General features: G+C 39.1%; 1 protein-coding gene across 2 annotated transcripts in view; it reads right to left on the bottom strand.

Annotated features, from left to right (window-relative positions):
• Nucleotides 1-613: 613 nt before the first annotated feature.
• The window catches only part of pnpla7a (patatin-like phospholipase domain containing 7a), a 48,367-nt gene continuing 32,884 nt past the window's right edge, over nucleotides 614-16,096 (bottom strand). The window contains exons 30-36 of one of the 2 annotated variants that reach the window (XM_033647286.2): nucleotides 14,425-14,541; nucleotides 12,704-12,852; nucleotides 12,409-12,561; nucleotides 12,171-12,290; nucleotides 8,025-8,109; nucleotides 5,516-5,631; nucleotides 623-2,421 (exon numbers count right to left, since the gene is read on the bottom strand). In XM_033647286.2, coding sequence (XP_033503177.1) covers nucleotides 2,314-2,421; nucleotides 5,516-5,631; nucleotides 8,025-8,109; nucleotides 12,171-12,290; nucleotides 12,409-12,561; nucleotides 12,704-12,852; nucleotides 14,425-14,541 — 848 coding nt within the window. In that variant the 3' untranslated portion in view covers nucleotides 623-2,313. Of the gene's footprint in view, nucleotides 2,422-5,515; nucleotides 5,632-8,024; nucleotides 8,110-12,170; nucleotides 12,291-12,408; nucleotides 12,562-12,703; nucleotides 12,853-14,424; nucleotides 14,542-16,096 lie in introns of both variants that reach the window. The other variant, XM_033647287.2, reaches the window with a different exon arrangement.

Here is a 16,096-nt window from a genome sequence, read left to right as displayed (position 1 = left end):
GATTTGTTGGCTAACATCATCACAGTGATATGATGCAATAATAATGCATCCAATAACTTAACTCATTTCTTATTTTAAATTTACACTTTGGCCTTGACTCATGACTGCTTATGACTTGGTCTTGGATTAAATGGTCTAGACTACAACACCGGGGGTCCCTTTTCAATATGCTACACAGTATGAACATAATACAATACTGATAAAATGTTCCACAGATCTACTTTAAGGGCTCGCACTCCCTTGGGTCCTCAGCAATACACTTCATAAGTGCATAATCAATCAGCCAAACGGATGTTAAGAAAATCAAAGCAAGACCTACAGAGACTCTTTTCATTTTACTCAGATAATATTATGTATGCAACAAAAATCTGATCATCGTAATGGCAGTTTGAAAAGAAAAATCTGATCCAAGTCACTTAAAAAAAAGTTAAAGCATGTCTTGACAAGCCAAATAACTCGTGTTACAATGTGTTCCTGTGAAGATCTGCCCCGCTGCTGCAAATAGCCCCTGTGCATAAACTGTACTGAGGCGAGCGGAGCGTCACAGTTCACTCGACAGATCCACACTGTCTGCCGCTCAGTCTGTGTCTGATAGATTCGAGCCAGAAAACAGATGGGTGGGGGGGAGGCTTCTCTCGCCAGCTGAGAGGGGAAACCAGTGCTTTGAAGTGGATTGCAATCATTACTTCCCTCCATGTCCCTGGCACACTGGGTGCGACAAAGCTGTGCTGACAGCCATGGCCGCAGAGCGCGCTGCTTGTTTTGCTCGCTTTCTGTTTTTACATCAGGCTTGCTGATGTGGATCGTTACGTAGACTGAATGCACAAAACGATAAGGAGCGGCTCTGATTTTTGTCAAGTCTAACTTAATACATCAATGCAATACTCACATGCCATTTTATTAGGTACAATCATACATTCTATTGTAATCCAATACAACTGTTATGCAAAAAAGTCTACTTTTATAATGCATGTAATCAGTTTTCTTTTGGGCACTGAGGTCATATGATGGTGTTGTACTGGACTGCATTATATGCAGAGGTGTTTCTAATATTCTGCCCTCCTAATGTATGCAAATAGGGAGGACAAAATAATAGAAACACCTCATTTGACCTCAATTATGAACATCTAATTGAATTTACACATTTCCAACACTGTCTCCAATAACTGAGCGCTATTAGCTTTATATAGATCGATGTTATGACAGAGCTGTTGTATTGGACTGCATTAGATTGTACAGGTGTACCTGATGAAGTAGCCACTGACTGTTAGTCTTACTTTCCTCTCAGGGTATCTAGCTATGTTGTTAGTTTTGGTGTTATTTGCCCTGAGATTTCTGCCACTCCAAATACAAGTGAGGTGAATTGAATTCAGTATTTTGAATCTATCTATCTATCTATCTATCTAACAAATCTGTCTATTTTTCTTCAGTGCCCACACAGAGCAGACAGCTAGTGGAGCGTGAGATCTTTGCTGAATATGACACAAAGTCATTTAGATTAGAATCGCTGACTGCACTTTTATAATACAGTAATGCCTACTTGTGACTGCTCAACACGTCACTGTGGAGAGGAATTATTAGCAGGGCAACCAAAGAGTGATTATGCCATCTTGGTGCTTTAATTTGAAGGATTTTCAGTGGCCTGAGATGATGAGATGATATCTAAATTAAAAGGAAATCTGCAACTTTTTTTTCTGTCTTATCCTTTTGTTCATTTTTCTTTGGACGTGCCAGTTTTTTTTTTGTCTTGTATCTTTTAACGTTGTGTGTGGCAGAAATCTCAGAGATGCATACGTCAAAACTATCTGCATGTCTAGATAACAGAAGTGAGGTGAAGTGAATCTTTATCTCAAATCTATCTTCTTTATGTAATCAACCAACAGCCGAAGTTGACACCTTGACTCATGTAATTATTATTTCATGGAAATAGTATCTCCCGACCTCTCCTACCTTCTATCTTGGTCTATGTGATTCATGTAAAGCTACAGATGCACTCTCCACTATCTCAATATGAGAAATGATAGAGCTTGCAGCTGCTCTTATATAATAGGAATGCATAGGATTGCAGCTAAGTACATTACTACCTGTCCGTATTCATTTTTTTTAAAAGTGGCTGCACATTCGTTATGTCAGCCACACAGCTAACGAGGCCAGGTTACCGAGGGCAAAATAGTAATCGCAGTCATGCCGACGGTCGTGGGGGCAGGGGACAGGGGACAGGTTTTGAGTCATGCGGGACAGACTGGAGGGTAAAATGTGGCAGGTTAAATTGTGACGACCTGATCGAGCAGAGCTCATTAGACTGGTCCTCACTTAATGGACTTCGTGGTTTGACGGACTGTCAGAGGCGGTGGGAGACTGGGGGTTGCTGCTGGTGAGTGAGGTAATGTGGCGTGCGTGTCTCCCTTCCACCTCTTCATCCTGAGAAGTGAAAGCAGAGTTATGGATCAGTGAGGAGAAGAGGAGTTCAAATAACAGTTCATCTCAATAATACACATTTAATCAGATTCTGAAGAAAAAGAGGTTACAAATGCGTAACAGACTTCTACTTAATGGCTCATTATCAAATAACATGGTTACTGTGATACATGGCCCTTGTCCAAAGCATCTGGTTCTATTGATAAATATTTTGTTCCCTTTCTGTTTTTTACGCCTCTCGGCTAGAAAATGTAAATTCAAGGTACGTATTACCAGAATTTCCCCTTCAGTCTCATTTGGCAGCAATAAGTTAACGACAAAATCTTTACACTACTGTGCATTTCGTCCCTCGTCACTTTAATTAAAGCCGTCAAAATGGCTTTAAAAGGGGTTCTTTTGTGATCAGTGTGGCCATAAGGAATGATTAAGGTTATGGATGCTTTTGTAGAAAGAAAAACTTCAAAACATGTGAACCTATCCTTTAATAATCTCACATTTGATCTGATTTGAACTGCTCATCTTGCTCATTAGAATTCTGACTAGCCTCATCATAGATGCAACCAATCCCAGAACCCATCAGCTGTTGTCTGACTACAATATCAAGGTGTCTACAGGTATCAGACAGTTAAATTTAATGCTTTTCAAGAGCTGTTTAAGACACATTTTAACCAAATTTAGGACAGATTTTTGGACAAATCATGTTTTACTTAATGTTTTACTTACTTAACATGAGTTAAGTCAATCTACACTGTACTAACAGGTAAGTGCAGGTATTAAGTAAAATTACAGTATTATAGTTTTTAAAAGATCTATAACATCAGAAATGTGGACTTTCACATAGAAAGGCTTCACTCATGTTCACAAAAAGAAATTTAAAAAATGGATAAATAAAATTAGATAAAATGTTTGTAGCCGTTAAGACCTCACAAAGACTTTTAAGGCCTTATTGTTGTAACATTGAATTTAAGACTTTTTAAGGACCTGTAGACACCCTCAATAAAGCCTCTGGTGACAACTGCAAATATTTCAGGAGATCCAGTGTAGCCAGCGGATATCTGGACGTTTCCTGTGTCCCAATCATTGTTTACAGTTTCATTAGCAACTAGAGACAGGTGTAGCTTGTTGTCTGGCAACATTGCGGCTTTTCTCTATTAACAGATATCTGCATATGGATGCAAATAAATTTTTAAAAAAGTCAGCATAATGTGATAGCCAATGTGTTCCAACACTGCAATTTTGCTCTCCACACTGACTGTTTACCTGCAGGAAACCAAAGCCTGCTCAAAGGTGATTGGTTTTCATTTGTAGTCCGAATTGTGTTAACTGTAGGGGTGTAACGATACATTGATCCATATCTTAAAGATACACATTTATTTTGAAATTCACATAGCACGTCTGTGTCACCATTTCTGGGCAAGCGCGCCTCCGCTCAAACAACAAACAGAGCTCAGGAATAAAATGGTCAAATCTAGTTGTTTTTGTGAGTTGATGTAAATGATTGTGTTAGATGGGCATATGATATCGCGTCATATCGATCGCAGGCTCCTGAATCGAATCGTATCAAAATTGTATCGTGACACACTTTGTGATATCAGCAAACATCGTATCATTATCCAAACAAATCGATATAATATCGTATCGTGATGAAGCTAGTGATTTTCACCCCTAGTTAACCATAGTACCAAACTCTTGTACAGTTGCCAACTGATTCTGCATACGTGTGTAGACATCTGAAGTAGTAGTAGAAGTAACAGACGTGGTCAAATCATCCAGGTAAAAAAAGGCATATCTCTAAACCTTTCTTTGACGAACTGTGCTGTACACCTTCAACCCATTCTCACTAATTATCTCTTCACTGATCACAAGTGCTATATCATAGGCGACTGGACTTGCTTGTGTTTCTTGAAGACGTTTCACCTCTCATCCAAGAGGCTTCTTCAGTTCTAACTGACTGTTACGGAGTTGCAGGATTTAAACCCTGTGTGGGTGTGAACCCTTGCAGAGTCGCTGGAGTCACATGTGAACTCATACTTTCATAGCCGTTAAGGTCACGATGTGAGTCGTTGACCCACCTGGCCATCATGTGTGTCGTTAGGGTCAGGTGGGACCAGGGGTGAATTCATTTAGACCTGAAGAAGCTTCTTGGGTGAGAGGCAAAACGTCTTCAAGAAACGCAAGCAAGTCCAGTTGGCTACGATATAATAGCGCTTACGATTACCATGACCTGGATGACTGAGAATCTTCAGACATCTCTTCACTGCACTTCGTCTCTGAAGCAGTAGTAACAGATGTGTATAATAGGCTGATTGTAGTAGAAGTTGGAGCAACTTGTTTTGCGTTTCAGTTTAAAACATATGAACAGCTTTACTTTGAGTCAGGGTGAAAGACGCTCTGTAGTCATGTTACAAGACCTTTGTCCTCTTGTGAAAACTGATCGCAATATCTCAATTGACAGTTGACGAGACTTTGAAGGAATCGCTGACATTTTTCTCAGTTGTTTAGTGCCGTAATTTTTACGGCCAAAATCGGTTCCCTTTTTCAATGACAAAGTTTAGACTTATGAGTGTTATCCTTTTTTTAAAATCCTAGATTAAATTCTTCCAACACAATGCAGCTGTGCTTGTCAGTTGAACTCAGTGATTCCCGTAGACCTGAATCTTTTATGGAGTGGAATATGCCATTTTTTTCCCCCCGTCTGACTTGGAAAACATTATTTAGGGCTTAACTGAGTCTTGGCCCAATCCCCTTATGTTCGACTCAAAGTCAAAGCCCTACCACTTTCTCAGGCCCCGGCTTGTGACTTGTACTAAAACATGCCATTTTAGTTAAATTATGTGGCCCTGCAGTGTCCTCCAATTAATATCCAGATATATTTTATGGTCTTATTGATCGCATTTAGAGTATTAATTGGCCTGGCTCCAGAGTGAACTTTAATCTCTTCCTGTACATGGGCCAACAGGACACTTTTGACTTTCCCAAAGTCTAGATTTAACAAAAAGTTATTGTGGCCAATAAAAGTGTGCAAGTAAACCACAGGATGCATTTTTAAGTAGAAGAAACCCCCATCGTGTCCACCCTTAGAAGCAGTGGTTCCCACCGTGTCAGCAGTCTCCTCCCCTTCAGTGTGCTCTCCATAGCGATTGTATAGCTCCATGTCAGACAGAGCACTCTCCACTGCCTCCTCTTCATAGTCAGTGTTGTACTCTGACTTCTCTGATGAAGGGAAGGAGCGGAGGACAGGAAGCAAAGAAGCACATTGTGGGTGAATAAGTTGGAATATGTGGTGTGTAGAAGAGGTGACAAACAAAAGTGGGTGTTCAGGTGAATGAGTCAGAGAAGCAAAAAATGTGAGGCATTGTGAGAAGTCAAACAGGGCAATGTGACGAGTGATGGATGACAAACAGGTTATAAACAGAAAGAAGAGGACGGATGAGAGGATGGAGATGTCTGAGGAAAAACACCTTTGGATGTTCTATGAGGTTGCACTTACAGATGGTTTCTAAAAACAATCTTAAAAATGTATATTGTTTCTGTTTGACTGCAAATGCTTGATTTGAAATATGAAATTGGCACAGGTCCTAATTTCCATCAGCATGTTACAACAGGGTTTATGCAGGATTCCTTAATGTTCCACCTTTTAAAACCCTTTCCATACATTTAAGGACCCCATTGCCACTTCAACTTCTAACCAGTTACATTAGCAACACAATTAAACTTGCATTTAGTATATACTGATTGTAAGATAGCACAACTAAACAATATTAATTTGTGATAATTCTTTGGACCACTGCATCAAGGTATATTAGAGTAATATCAGTAATGCATAAAAGCTAGAAACAAATCTTGTTCCCTATAATACAAACACAAACTTCTTTTATCAGGCTAATAAACAGATTGTTTATATTATCGTCTTTTATATGTATGTTAATACACAATTAAAGGAATTGAAGGTCAAGAATTTCAGTACATGTACTTATATATCCAGCATTTGACCAATAAACTTATACTAATAAAAGGTAATAAAACTTTGGTGAGCTTTAGGAGGGTGATGTCATGTAGGAGCTCTAACAAAAACCCATCATGGCATGTGCACATAAAATGCACAGTAGAGACCAGGGACCAGATGTATAAATGATGCATTAAAAAACAAAAACCTTGCATATGCCTTTTCCCTTTGTGGTGAGAATGTGCTCATCTCACACATATTTCAAATCAGGCGTACATACAGGTTCCGGTCACAGTAAGTAAAGTCGAAAAATGTAATGAAAAATGTCATAGCATAGTATGTCATAAAAAATGTTATATAAAAAAATCATAGTATAGTCAGCAACAAAAAAATGTAATTAAAAAAAAAGTACAGTAAAATATATATATATATATATATATATATATATATATATACACACACACACACACACACACATAGTAAAATAAGCCATAAAAATGTCATGATAAATATCATAATATAGTATGCCACTTAAAAAAAATTATAGTATAGAAGGCCATAAAAATTCATAATATAGTATGTCATAAAAATTGTCTCAGTATAGTATACCATAAAAAAATTATATAAAAAGTCATAGTATAGTATGTGACAAAATGTTATAAAAATGTTATCTAAAAAGTCATAGAATGCCATGAAAAATTCATAATATAGTATGCCATAAAATTGCCATAAAGAAAGTCAGAGTAAAAATTGTTGTAGTGTAGTATTGCATAAAATAAAAAATAACAAAAATATAGTACACTATAAAAACTGTTACATAAATAAACTGTTTAATAAAAAAATCATAATATGGTTGCCATAAAAAATGTCAAATAGAAAGTCAAAGTAATCTGTTAAATTCATACAAATGTCATAGTATAGTATGCTATAAAAAAAATTAACATGCCATCTCATAAAGAGATTCACACTACCATATAGAAAGTCAAAGTATTCACTTTCATAAAAATGGTCATAGGGTAGTATACCATAAAAACAAAAAAAAAAAATCATAAAAATGTCAGTACAGTATGCCATAACAAACTTAGGTAAAAGGTTATAGTATAGGATGTCATAAAAATGCCATAAAATGTTCTAAAAAAATGTCATGTATAGTATGCCATAAAAAATGTCAAATAGAAAGTCATAGTATCTTTTGTCATAGAAATTGTCATAGTAATGTTAAAAAAAAAATCCCATAAAACTTTCATATTATAGTATGCCATAAAAAATAATATATGAAATGTCATAGTATACTATGTCAGAAAAAAATGCTATAGCCATAAAAAATGGCATATACAAAGTCACAGTATAGTGTTTCATAAAAATTGTCATAGCATGCCACAAAAATGTTTACTTTAACACATAATTGCTAAAATGTATTCTGCAATGGAGATTTCAGCAACCCATTTCCTCCTCCGCGTGAAACTGATCCATTTGGTAATGGAGAATGACAGGAAAAAAAGAAAGAAAGAAAACCCATCCAAAGACAAAGAACAGCGAGCACAGGAAAGACAAACATGAAAGAGTAAAAGTACGTCTTCTCCCAGACACAGAGTGCATGCATGTTTACAGACTGTGATCATGAGTGTGGCTCAAAGTGAGAGTGTGTCGGTAGATTTACCATCCACAAGAGCAGGTTTGACGGGCTCGATGCGTGACACAATTTCTGCCAGGTCGGTAAAGGAAGCATTGGGACAAGTTACCACCTGAAAGACACACACACACACACACACACACACACACACACAGAAACTCAAAATACACAAAAATGCTCAACACAGACTGAGCAAACAAACAGTTGGAGAGATTCTGAAATCAGGCACTGGGTCTATTTTAATCTGTTGGAATAAGATAACTAACCAGTGGGCTTTAACTTCGCCAGCTGCCAGGCGTCAACACCTTGTCTGTTAAAACGCTTCACTGTCTTCCTCCTTACATAAGCCAGTGGTGAAAACATGAAAATATTCCACTTCAACACACCGCAAAGACTACAGCCAAGAGCCAACTAGCACCTACGCTCTGCGCCTGACTGAGAGGAAATAACTCTCCATAGCAGCAGGTGGCGGTAGTCTGTATTCATCGTTAAAAAAGGGAAGCTGGAAGACCGACAGGACGGATTTAAGACACTAGTTAGTCAGTTAGCACATTAACAACACGAACCGATGTTGAAAGAACAAATTAGATTTAGAACTGCATCTATCGTGTGCTGGCAAATATTAACACAAACAACCAAGAGCTGTTTCTGCTGAAGAGCTCAATGGCTGAAGAAAAACGTAATATCACACATTAGCTGTGTCCCGATTCAGGGGCTGCAGCTTTTGAAGGATGCATCCTTCACGGTTGATGTTGGCTGCCTCCTTTGAAGACTGCATCAGCCAAACTGAAAGGTCTCTGAAATAGGGCGGTCTGGTCTGCGGAGGATTTCCTGGTTTCATCACCAGTTGTTCTCACCCCGACACGTTGGCGTTACTGTTACCTTGCAACCAGCTGCGCTTGACAAAAGACGGAGTAAGCTAGTTAGCCCTGAATAATGGACCCAGAGATTGTTATTATATATATATATATTTCTTTAAATAATACTTGAGGAGATGATTCACCGCCTGAGACACCGCCGTTTGATATATTTCAGGCTGACGGAGGACCGTTTTCAGGTCAACCTATTAAATTAAGACTGTTTAAGCTGCATGTTTTTAGCTAATAGTAATGTTAACCATTAGCTAGTGAACAACTGTTAGTTAATGCGCAATGAATCTTGGGATAGGCTGGGCCATGAAGGATTCATCCGTTGCATCCTCAACATTCTGGGAAAGGGGGCTGCATTTCTCATTATGCATTTGAAGGAGCCTTTCAATTGGGAGAGCCTCGGTCGCGCAGATGAAACGCAGTTGGTCTTCAAATGCAGCCTTCGAAGGCTGGAGCCCCTGAATTGAGACACAGCTATTGCTTTCAATCTCACGTCCTCTAGACTTCAGCAGGTTGTTTACTTTCCTCACGCCTGTTTCTCTTCTCGTGCACTGAGCTGAACTGCCAATCAGAGGGATATCTCTTACCGGCTCTCCTGCGCAGATTCAACATGCCGAACTGGCCAAAAAATAACAAGGACTGGCGGGCTGACTAGTGCTAACGGTACGAGAAACACCGCAAAAATTAGGGCAACTGACGCCTGTGTGTCAGGGTCCTATGGTGCCAGAAGGGGATGAAGAGACACACAATCTGTCCACATACATTCCGATTGACAGGCTCTTCCTCCACCATGCTAATTTAATGATCACTGATCACGTCTTGCAATCATTAGTTGCTTATTCTGGATCTTAAATACTCTCAGTTTTTCGTTAGCTTTAACCACAAACTCCTCCTTTTGTTTTAAATCTCCCCCATCTGATTTGGGTTTTTTTTTTCGTTCAGCATTTTGTGCAGCATTACTGAGCACATTATGTAGAATCCATCACGGTAAGAGATGCATTATTTCCCCTGAGAGTCGCACCCTACACTAGCACCTAAAATAGAAAGACACTCATTAACTGCCTATGTGGGGTAGCTATTGTTTTAAAGAATGAAAATTGGATTCATTTATAAGACCGTTTTCAAATCTGCGCCGTCCTTATCTCCACAATTACTCAGGTTGATTTGTTAGTTTGTTGCTTTGGGGCTATTATCAAAACTCCTTTCAATATCAACCCTGTTATTTTTCTCTGCATCCTGCTCATGTTGTTGTTAAAACTGGGGGTAAATATCTCATCTTTCTTCATCATTCTGTCTCCTTCCTTGTTTAGTTGGTCCTTTGTCTTTCTTTGACATTGCTGGGGGACAAATCTGGTGTGCAGTAAATCTGTTTCTCTGTGCTTTAAGAGCTGAGTGATGCATAGTTTTACTGTTATTGCTTTAACAGCAGTGCAGCCCAAGGCCTAACACATGAGGCTGTTGACGATGCCATGCAGCTGACAATGAGGATGTAGAAACAATAACAATGAGAGAAAATGTAGCCATTATAGTATACCCATGTGGTTGATTAAACATACATGGACTGCAAATGAAATCACAGATAGAGACCACACTCCAGAGGATGTGAATTTTGCTTTGTTTTTGCACAGGTGGGTACTAATGCAGAGCAGTTACTGAGATAATGTGTTTGTGAGCTAATCAGTTTGATTGCAAAACTCAGACAATCAAAACAAAGAGAGATTATGACACAGTATTTCATTGCGACTCTGTGGTTGCATGTTTTTAACTAGCTTGGACTAAACCATGAACGCAAGATAATTTGAGTTAGAAATGTCTCATGTCGGCTACTTCACTGTAGACCAACTGAGATACTTCAGAGTAGTGATGAGAATCTATAGTTAAGCCCAGTTCAGACCAACTGGTTTGTAGTGGAGTCCGCTGGTCAAGTCAAAATGACCACAGACGGCGTATTCGCTTGCTGCAGCAGGTGATCCGTCCATGCCAAGCCCTCTGTTTTCATCCTCATGGTGTGCCAGTGTCAGACGGTGGGTCAATACTACAAATGCAACTGTAGCCAGTATATTTCTATCACTATCCTCATTCATATTTAAAGTAGCTACAAATTATATTCAGCCACAAAATAAGCCTGAAAAGCTACAAATCAGAACAGAAGTACGGAGAGTTGTTGCACAGAGATGATACACCATCCCATCTAGTTGCACTGGTGTGAACTGGCAGGTTTTTAGAACACTGCAGAACGGCACATTGCAAGTAGTTGCACATTTCGACTCGTATTGTCGCAAATCTTTGGTCTGAACCAGGCTTTACACTTTAAACCACAAGGAGAATTTGGTCCAGACTCAGTTGTTGCTCTGCATTAAACAGTCCTCAAGGGGGAAGTTTAACCTTTTTCAACCTGTACCCTTTTTTCCCATATTTTAGTGTCTACGTGAGTAATTGAAACAACAGTTTTTGAAACTGGTCCAGTATTGTGTGAGACCGCAAAACAGGCTGCAATGTAACCACTCCAAGCATGTTCGCACCATCACATGCACAGACAGGTTCAGATTATTATATTAAGTGTCTTGCAACATTATGGAAAGGAACCCTACAGAGAAAGACCTTTTGTTAAAGAATAACAACCCGAAAAAGCCCCGAAATCGCCATCACCAATCCCACCAGACTCCATTAAATTAAATAGCAATTGTATCAACGTAAAACAGACTTCATTTAAAGTCAGCAGACACAAGAAAAAACTAACCAACACAATCTTGGTTCATCTTTTCACTGTTTTGACAATCACCAACTCTGGTTTGGTTGAAATAAACCCTTAGTTCACCCCAATAGATGTGAAAATATGCTGCCTCTACACACGCTAAAATTACTGTTTACTTAAATGGAGTCTGGTGGAATTGGCGATGGCGATTTTTGAGCCGTTTCTGGTTCAAACAAAAAAAAAAAGCCTGACATCATTATGAAAAGTATTTCAACAGAGATAGACCTCTGTTAAAGAGTAAGATACTTAAAATAATCATCTAAGCCTGTCTGTGGCAAAAACAAGCACTTTAAGTGGACGTGAACTCAACTGAATGTGCACAAATGCCCCAAGTGGTTACATTGCAGCCTGATTCCTCGCTGCTGGCTGCAGCCCTGTCACTCAATACTGAATCAATTTAGACAATTGCTGTTCCCATTAGTCATTTAGACAGAAAAACATGGGGGGGGGGAGAAAAAGGTCCAGGATGGAATGGACCTACCCTTTAATGGCTCTCTTGTCATATATTCTACAGTATTCCCAAGTGTTTTTCCCTCCCTGTGTCCTTACATGACTCTTGCTTTGGGTGTGGTGGAACTCCTCCTGGTGTCGGTCTTTCAACATTTTCTCCACCACTCCACTGCGGCCCCACACGTCAAACACAGTCTTTCCATGCTGGTATCCCACCTCCTACACAACACCAACACACACACATCAATATTATTTTCTATACTGATGGCAAAATCATTATACAATATATGCCAGAAGGCCTTGTGGGAATTTCTAGATATTTGTCACTTAAACTTACAGCAATCTCATCAAACTTGCCAAACTCCAGTGTTCTGTATCTGTCGATCGGAGGTCTGATGTACTCGCAGTAGTCGCTGCTCTTCACAGACTCCAGCTGCCTGACACAGCACACGTAGGCCAGTCGAGTCTGAATCTCTGCCATGTTTAACACCTGAGGCCACGAGGGTAGAAATGAACATCTGCATCACTGAAAAACACTCCAAAAAATTCCTCATTGTTATTCACAGGACTCATTTACTTTTAAAAGATATCCTCGCACAGTCTGTTGTCTTTATTTTTAATCAATCCATTACCTTTACTTTCTCTGCTAGGGGGTTGAGGCGTTTCCATAGCAGCCACCAGCCTGAGAGTGAGTCGCCATAATTAGTAAGGTTGGTTTCATCCCGGCTGCCCACGTCAATAGCTATCACCACTTTGGCCCCCATGGAGCGTGCCACATCAGCTGGGAGAAGAGGAGGAAATGGAAACAAAAGGTGGAACAGCAGAGGAAGAGAGAGATTCATCAATCATATGTGTGATAAGACAGTCAAAACAACATGATCAAGGCAGAGAGAGAAAGAATGCCAATGGAGGCAGGGCTCAACAATAAGGATTGCCCGATTGCCCGGGGCAAGTAAAACTCAAGGTCGGGCATGTAAACTAACAACTCACTTGCCCGATCGGGCAAGTTGCTAAAAATAGTAAAAGTTAATAAGTAATTGATAAAATAAATGTATTTTAAAACGTGCTCCTACGGCTCTGATGCAGCGGTCTCTCTGCCTGAAATCACAGGCACACGTAACAATGTCCTGCCCACAGCCCCCATTGATATTATTTTGCGCAACGGACACTTCATATAATAACATAACAATATACTATTTATGGTGTTATGTCGTGTCATTTCTGTCTCTACATGGTCACGTGTTAACAATTCTCCTCTGCTCTCTGTATCGTGCACGGCGGAGTTCCGCCACACACACAGGTGAGCACGCTAGAGCGGCTCGGGCCGCATCTTCCTGACCAAACCTGACCCCGAGCCCGGTGCAGTTTGTCAGCTGACAAAGTTATTGTTATGGACAGTGTGTAGCCTAAATAACCATCAACAGACTGCTGTTACGCACAGACGAGCAGCGTAGCACGGCACTCATGCTGAGCTTGTGTTGCGTTCAGGCGCTGTCACGTAAATAGGAACTTCCAACACTTAAATAGGTCATAGCACAAAACAGCAGCATGTCAAGTGACTTTTTACTTTTATTATATTCAATATAATTGTATGTTCCTAAATCTTGAGACACATCATATGTAAGCTAGACAGACATTTCACCTGCTCATTACTCTGCACACATGTACTGTATGTACTTAGTCCTAAAGAGCCCTTCTGGTGCCAGTAGATACATAGAAACATCCCAGCAGGCTGTGCTTTGCAAGCATACAAAAAAGTTTCACACATGTGAAAATTATTTTTCATGCGTGTGCTTCACCTCCGCTGCTACAACTCCATCCTAGGGAAACACTGCTGTGTGCGTTTTGTGCAACAGGTGGATGTAGTAGTCTACCGGTAGAGTAGAGAGAGAGCTAAGTAGCGTTGAAGTAGAGTAGAGCAGGGCAGAGAGATGGAAGCAAAATATATTAAACCTGGTGTTAATACAGCAGAACTGGAGAGAGGGGTGAAAAATAAATAGAGGTGGACATGGCTCAAGTAGGGCGCAAAATTATAGACGGAGAATGATTGACAAATTTTTCACTTTCAGCCCTGACACTGTCATATTTGTGTAGGAATTAAGCTACAATACATGACATATGTTGTTTTAATTAATAAATACAGTGTGAATAAAGATTACATAACATAAAAATAACTGCAGTCTTTGTTATTTGATAGCCGCTTAAATTAAACAATTTTTATAGGGCAAGTAAAAACTGACTTCAGGCAAGTTGATCTCTGACCAACTTGCCCAACCGGGCAAGTGAAAAAAAACCTTAGCGTTGAACCCTGGGAGGTATGAATATTAAACTGAAAGGACTGAGTGTAACACACCTGGTAGGTTGTTGATATAACCTCCATCCATCAGCAGGTGTCCATCTTTGGGGTCGCAGAGAGGAGGCAGATACCCAGACAGCGACATGCTGGCACGAACATACCGCCACAGAGAACCTCAAACAGCAAACAGGCAACTCTTTAAGTTTTATGTCTATTAAGCACAATTTATTTAATTGAAAGCAACCAACCTGAACTGACAGAAAATTAGACTCATCAGTGAGACTAATTCAAGGGTCAGTTCACCAATGAGGACAGAGGTGGCAGAAATCTAGAAGCCAGATAAAACAAAGACTATCTACTACCATAACCAGATACAATTCTAGGGAGGAAAACTCTCTTTTTTGGTCATTTCAGCAGCAGTTAACGCAAGAACAAACAAGAACAAATAATTCTTTTATGGGGAGACACTACAGATGAAAAGAAGTTTTCCCATGCACTAGTCAGTTTTGCATTTTTCAGGCTTTTTTGCACCCATAACATGTCTTCTTTAAGACTACTTGAAAGAAAATTGTCCAAAATGCAGATTTCAGGGTTCCCATGCATTTTCATGGACAAAATTTAAAAACTTTTCCATGACTTTTCAGGGACCCATGATACATTTTTTTTTCTTGCCTCGCTTGCAAACATATCAGACTTAAACAAATAAAAAATAATAAAAAAATAATTTTGGGTAGCTGGTATACATGAAGGGAGAGAAGGATCACAGGGAGAGAATGAAGAAGAAACGTACGTGATGGTAAACAAAACCTTTTCATACATCGCCACGTTAGTTACAATACGTCATCAGCTACAGAAAATAATTTTGCTGTTACATAACAGTACATGGAAGGTTTTCCATGGAAGATTACTGTAACAACTTTATTACACACAACAAAATTCCATGACTTTCCCAAAACATTTGATGATTTTACTAATTTCGACTTTTCCAGGCTTGGAAAATGGGAAATTTCTTGACTTTTCCAGGTTTTCATGACCGTAGTAACCCTGAGATTTGGGTGTTTATTACAGTCCAGGTTTCTGTTCTGTTTAAGGTGGATATCTATTCTAAATTATTTTAAGCTGCACTGTGTGTTGTCAAATTAGGTTTGTCATTTGTCTGGTTACTGAATATGTTGTGTGTGCACTTACACATTTACACAAATTAAGTTATTTTGATTTTGGTTTGTTTTTGCTTTTCTGGAAATGTATGCAAAAGGAATATATTTGATTGGGTAATGCTTCATTTGCATATTCAAACAAACTTTCAGAAAACTTGAAAATATAAAAAATAATTGTCATAATGTAAGTAATCAACTGAAGAAGTTTCATGGTGACATCTATTAAAAATGTTACCCTATTCACGTGTAGTGTCTTATTTTTTTTATCTATAAATATTCTGAATTTCACAGGCAACATATCTTTAAAGGCTATTTTCTTAAAATGATTATTTCTTCATACTCTGAGCCAAGAATCTTTACTTCAGTAGAGCTCCAACGATTAGATGATTAATCGATGACTAATAGACTATTAAAATAATCGGTGACTATTTTAGTAGTCGACTAATCGGTTTGAGTCATTTTTCACAGAAAAGTACAATAAAAGTACCCCAAAATACTCTTATTGCAGCTTCTTATGTTCAAATATTGGCAGCTTTACACACTCACATGACGGTGAACTAAAACCTTTTGGT

Source organism: Epinephelus lanceolatus, chromosome 19 (assembly GCF_041903045.1).
Source record: "Epinephelus lanceolatus isolate andai-2023 chromosome 19, ASM4190304v1, whole genome shotgun sequence".
NCBI classification, from domain to species: domain Eukaryota; kingdom Metazoa; phylum Chordata; class Actinopteri; order Perciformes; family Serranidae; genus Epinephelus; species Epinephelus lanceolatus.
The sequence above is the reverse complement of the archived record's forward strand: the minus strand, read 5'-3'. Positions and strand labels throughout refer to the sequence as shown.